Consider the following 5,534-nt stretch of genomic DNA (forward strand, 5'->3'; position numbering starts at 1 on the left):
AATGACTGCTCGGAGTTTTTCATTTATACCAAACGAAAAAAAACGCATTTCGCAGTGTTCACATGGAAAAGATATTAAAATGTTTGATATTAAAAATTTTGAAAAGTTTATTAATGGCAGTCTAGATACAGAATAATAGAAACAGTATTTACAGCTGAAAAAAAATTAATCTTTATTTTTCAAAATCCTTGAAATACAGCAGTAAAACGTATATAATAATAAAAGTATATTTTACGCTACAAGTGATTAGAAATGTGATATAAGTAATATTAATGTAAGAAGTAAATAATGTTTTTATATATTCTTTACATTCGAATCCGAAATTTTTTAAAAGTTCTTCCTTGACGATTAGTAAAGTATTACTAAAATAACTTTACATGTCTTTCGCGGTGATCTATACTAGATAAAATATAGCGCAGTGTATAAATTTGCAATTAAAAATAAGATTCTATCGAAAATTTTATCAAAAATAATAATTAATGAATATATTTAATATATAAGTATTCATTAATTATTTTTGACAAAACATTTAACAAAATCTAATTTTTATCAAATTCATTATATATTTATTATCTATAATTATTATATACGTGTATCAATTATATTTATTATTTTCTATGCATTTGTCGTGAAACAAATCTGTACCGACTTCGTATTTAGCACGTATCACTGCAAGACAAACGTACAATCAAAAAAAGATAAATAAGAGAGTGAAAAGTGTGAGTTCACAGCCTACTAACACTACTTGTTCTAACTCGATTGTTATAAGTGAGAAGGGTATAACATACTTAACATACTACAAACTTAACACTGATACAATAAACGCGTGGTGGGATTAATATTCCCCCACTTACGCTTGTAGTTCATATTTTGTCCACATTTGTCGCTAAAATCACATACGCTTCGAGTGGATGGCGATAATGAACAGTCATGTTAATACCTTAATAAATTTTATTTTTCTTTTACATCTTATTACATTATAATATCATACTTTCTGTATATTGAAATATTCTGTATATTTTCTAGATACTTTCTAGATACTAATATCTTAATTATTGAAATTTCTTTTTAATTTAATTCTGTGTCTATTGTATGATAAATAGGCATTTGTTCAACTATCTTTGAAGGTATTACAAATTTATCTGGATTTTCTTCAAGCAAACATCCTAATATTCGAGGTACAGAGAGCATTGTACCAGATATGATCGAAGGAAACTTTTTACCTTCCGGTGTTTCGTATCCTATTAATAATCTCTTACTAAAATATTTGCCATATATTGAAATATGACCAACTTCGATATATTGTTCAGAGAAAGATGACCACAATTCAAAAGATATTCTCATTTGTTCACATGTTTGTAATTCTGGTGCTGATCGCATAACGACTCTATAATGATCCGTAATATTACTGTAAAATTCACAAATAATTTCTAACATCTTTTCTAATTCAGTTGTGCATCCTGTACATTCTGTACCGTTTATCATTAAGAAGATATGTATAGCTGATGCTTGAGAAACGGTAAATAAACCAGATAATGTGGTTTCTTTAGGAATCGGTGTATATTGTCTACCAACTGAATAATATTTTATTGGAAAATATTGTGGCATTATTAACTGTTTTGCATGAATCCCTAGCATAGATGCTAAACTTGCCCCACCAACTAAATGCATGTGATTTAATAAATTTCTATTGGATTCATTATTATTTTCTAACGTAAAAGTCTCTATAGGATCCTCGTGATTTAAACCGGAACCTTCAACTAATATACTACGACAAAAATCTGATCCTGTAATCCTGATTAAATTATTATCAGTAAGTATTTTTCCAGCTAAATTTAATAATCCATATTCAAATAAAGCTGCATCATTTAATAAATAATAAGTCATTGGATCTTTATATTCAAGTAGATTAAGCAATTTTCCTATTTCGATATGACTTTTTCTATTATTTTCTGGTAAAATACATAACTTTCCAACGTTTTGTAATATTACAGATGTTTCTGGGGGTGTTCTTTCATGTAATTTATTTGGTAATTTTAACAATTTTTCTATAATACTTTCATCTAGATCCCATTGTAATTTTTTAACAGCTTTTATATCTTGCCTAATTATTTTAGCTTGCAAAAATAAGTTTGCTAATCGTTGCTCATCTTCAGAAGTTTTTTCTTTATTTTCTTGTAATGATATTATTTCTGACGAAACCTCCTTCTTTCTAATTTCTAGAGCTACATTGTTTGCTTCGATAGTTTTATAAAAATCCCATGCTTTTTTCATTTCTATTGCATCCATATTAAGTTTACGTAATTTTAATTCTCTCTGCAATTTATCGATATCGTCAAAACGTTCATCAAAGTCCAAATAGGGTGAAAGAAACGCAAAAGATTTATTAGCGTTTCTGCCAGAAACATATAGTACTGATGCGTACTTTCTGTTCGTTACATAGAAAATATCTTTTAATAAACTATGATTTAAATTATTCAAGTTGTAATTAATAGCATATCGTATTAGCAATTTGTTTGCCATTATCAAAAATGTATACATCATTCATTAAAAGGTAATATAAGTTTTTTTTCAAAATAACCTAATATTTTATAATTACCACAATCGTATAGATAATACGTATCAAATATCACTTAGCTATCCATTTTTACTAACTTAGATTGCGATATTGTGTCTGCATTACTATCTACAGTTAAAGTTTCTATTTTCCTCTTTTGTGGTTCTATATAACTCCCTTTTCCAGCAGCTCTTTCAGATTCTTCAATACTATAAGGTACTAATTCAAGAGCTTTTAATCTACGTTTATGTACCTTTGTTGTAAAATGGCTATGCAAAGCAGTTTGATTTATAAAATATCTCCTGCAACAGAATTAAACCGATCAAATTTGTTTCTTTCCGTATTACACTGTTACACTGATTTGAAGGTTATATTTTTCGCAAAGTAACTTTTAACCCAACTTACGCGCAATGTACACAATAATGTTGTGCAGCTCCTGGCTTATCTAAATCCACTTCTTGATGTAATAATCGTTTCACATTCTCTTCTTTCAAATCTTCATCGATCTAGTATAAAAGGAAATTTAATTTTACGAGAAGGCAAATCAAAAATCAACACAGAAAGAAGATGATCGAAAGGCACGTGTCGCGGAGGTTATGTACAAAATATTGTTACCTCATCCAAATCTTTCGTTCTTCTTTTAGTTCTCCATCCTTTTTTCAAATGTGTATCCCCTCTGTGGTATTTTTTACGTTTATATGTCATTTCTGTCGTATAATTAAAAAATTAAAGTTTCAAACAAGATAAAATATCTTACAAATATAGAATCAGTCATGTAATATGTATAGCTCTCGTAGATATGTACACTAATCAATCTCAAACCAATTCATATCTTTCTCAAATAAACAAACAAATTATCCTCGTATATCGTTTATAACAGATGTGCGTTACCAAATTTTATTTTATACACTTTTACTCGAATATTTAGTAAAATATTACCTACCTGCGTATCGAAACGTAAATACAATATTCCACAGATGTCCCAATTATCAAATTAATATAATACAATCTATAATGGATAACAGACATTTATTAATGAAATTAAACACGAATTATATTTATTAAAACAATCTCGATATCGAATTTCAATGAACATACGTTTAGAATGTTAAAAAATGCTTGATTCGATTTAACATTTATTTCTTCGTGTCGCACTTGATTACACCATATTTTACTAAGATTCGAGTGAGGACCGTTAAACGAAATATTTCGTAGTGACAGGAAAAAAAAAATTATTGTCGACTATACGAAATATTGAAAAGCGATTTTTGTTTATTATTTTTTGTACCATTAGCCATGAATCGAGACTGCATAATCTAAGGCCATAATTATCCGACTAGAAGAGAAATCGCGAACAATTATCGATCTATTGTCGATAAACGTTCGATAATTTATCAACCAATAAAACACGATCGTTCGCAAGATCCAATCCGATCGCCCTTAGAATCGAACAATCAGAAGTAACTTTTATCGAGCGCCAATCGCAGGCAAATCTCATCGAAAGAATTGCAACGTTGAAAAAGGCGAGTTCACAGAAGCCAACAGATGGCGGGAGGATAGTGCACCATGTGGCGCCTCTAACGGCGTTCTTTAGCGTCAATTCAAACCGTGCGCCGCTCCTCAGAGGGGGGCCCCATCCATTTTGAAAGTAAAAATACTGCGTGAGCCGGGATTTTCCTCGAGGTCTCGAGCCACGAACGAAAAAAGGCGGTACACGTCGCGGAAGCATCGCAACGGTGACCGATATATGTCGGGTGGTGTCACGATTTCACCGAAATGACGCGAAGACGTTCCGCGTAGCAGTGTGGTGCGAGAGCAAAGCACTGAGAGAGGAGGTGGCGGAGGAGGAGAAGGTGGCGAAGAGTCGCGCGCGCGGCGGGTATACGACTGGCTTTGAGAGAAAGAGAGAAAGAGAGCGCGAGAGAGAGAGAGAGAGAGAGTGAGAGCGTGTCAGAGGGGGGGAGAGAGGTGTGTCGAAACGTGCTGAGCCGTGCGGTGTGCGTGCGGTGCAGCGATAGAGTGCAGTGCAGTGCGGTGCAGTGCGGTGCGGTACGTGCGTCGCGCGACGTCGTCGTCATCGTCGTCGTCGTCGCCGCCGTCACCGCCGTCGCCGTCGTCGTCGTCGTCGTCGTCGTCGTCGTCGTGGTGTCGTGGTGTCGTGGTGTCGTATCGCCGACGAGGCTACGCCGAGAGTGAGAGAAAGACAGACAGAGTGAGAGCGCGAGGTAAAGAGGAAGAGTGGGACAGAGGATCCAGTGGGGTCGAGGGAGGGGTGCGGGGAGGGGGAGAGCGGCCGTACGGGGAAATCGGCCGTGGCTTCGCCAATGGATGCCAGGCAGAACGGGACGCCATTTTGATATACGGGCGCACGTCAAGCGCCGTTCGTAACGCGCCGCTACGCAGGGGAAACGCGCTCTGGGAGTCGGTTCGCGTAGGAGCGCGCGACCAAATAGTTGCCGCTTCTTTTGGTTTATCCGATTCTCGACACTGCCGCCTGACGTTGTTGTTGACTCGCCGTTTTCGTTCTCGGCGCCGTTGTCGCGTCGCAAACGTGAACGCGAAGAACGTGGTGCGTGTGGGATAGCCGCGAGGCGACCGTTCTCTTCGACTCTTTCGTGTCGTTGCCGTTGCCCGTTGCCGTTCTCGCTGGCTTCTGTTGTTGGTGCGCGACGAGCAGCGGAGAGAGAGTGGTGTGCGTCGTGGCGCGACGACGAATCTTAAACGTTCGCCTTAACTTGACAAGTGACAGGTGAATCGATCCGCGCGGCCGCCAACGAGCGACGACGAGTCGCGTCGTTGATCGCGCGGGGTGCCTCTCTGCCCCGCGAGAAAGGGAGTGAGTGAGAACGGGTACAGGAGAAATAGAGAACCCGAGAGAGAGAGAGAGAGAGAGAGAGAGAGAGAGAGAGAGAGTGTGAGCGAGCGAGCGAGCGAGCGAGCGAGAGAGAGAGAGAGAGGTAGAGGGATAGAGGGAGAG

The 5,534-nt window shown here is 36.9% G+C and overlaps 2 protein-coding genes across 4 annotated transcripts; both read right to left on the reverse strand.

Moving 5' to 3' along the window:
* Positions 1-502: 502 nt before the first annotated feature.
* LOC122628084 (serine--tRNA synthetase-like protein Slimp) lies at positions 503-2,544 on the reverse strand. Its single transcript, XM_043809913.1, has one exon. The coding sequence runs from the start codon at positions 2,542-2,544 to the stop codon at positions 1,069-1,071; it is 1,476 nt and encodes a 491-aa protein (XP_043665848.1). The 3' UTR covers positions 503-1,068.
* On the reverse strand, positions 2,528-4,413 carry LOC122628086 (zinc finger protein 593 homolog). Of its 3 annotated transcripts, XM_043809917.1 has the most exons (5): positions 3,656-3,757; positions 3,501-3,566; positions 3,173-3,264; positions 2,963-3,063; positions 2,528-2,859 (listed from the first exon to the last, which is right to left on the reverse strand). In XM_043809917.1, exons 3-5 carry the CDS (start codon positions 3,260-3,262, stop codon positions 2,634-2,636), a joined length of 417 nt encoding a protein of 138 aa, XP_043665852.1. In that variant the 5' UTR covers positions 3,263-3,264; positions 3,501-3,566; positions 3,656-3,757; the 3' UTR covers positions 2,528-2,633. The 3 variants fall into 3 exon arrangements, with proteins under 3 accessions (XP_043665852.1, XP_043665850.1, XP_043665851.1); XM_043809915.1 differs by lacking the exons at positions 3,501-3,566; positions 3,656-3,757 and adding an exon at positions 3,846-4,413; XM_043809916.1 differs by having other exon boundaries at positions 3,501-3,753.
* Between the last annotated feature and the right edge of the window lie 1,121 nt (positions 4,414-5,534).

This window comes from Vespula pensylvanica, chromosome 3 (assembly GCF_014466175.1).
Source record: "Vespula pensylvanica isolate Volc-1 chromosome 3, ASM1446617v1, whole genome shotgun sequence".
Taxonomy (NCBI): domain Eukaryota; kingdom Metazoa; phylum Arthropoda; class Insecta; order Hymenoptera; family Vespidae; genus Vespula; species Vespula pensylvanica.

What these genes read in the sequence shown, in the direction of transcription:
- LOC122628084 (XM_043809913.1), bottom strand. Translation starts at nt 2,544, where the DNA reads ATGATGTATACATTTTTGATAATGGCAAACAAATTGCTAATACGATAT.
- LOC122628086 (XM_043809915.1), bottom strand. Translation starts at nt 3,870, where the DNA reads ATGCAGTCTCGATTCATGGCTAATG. An exon ending in GTCTCGATTCATGGCTAATG is followed by an intron (nt 3,265 to 3,845) that starts GTACAAAAAATA and finishes ATTATACGACAG; the next exon opens with AAATGACATATAAACGTAAA. An exon ending in CATTATTGTGTACATTGCGC is followed by an intron (nt 2,860 to 2,962) that starts GTAAGTTGGGTT and finishes ATTCTGTTGCAG; the next exon opens with GAGATATTTTATAAATCAAA.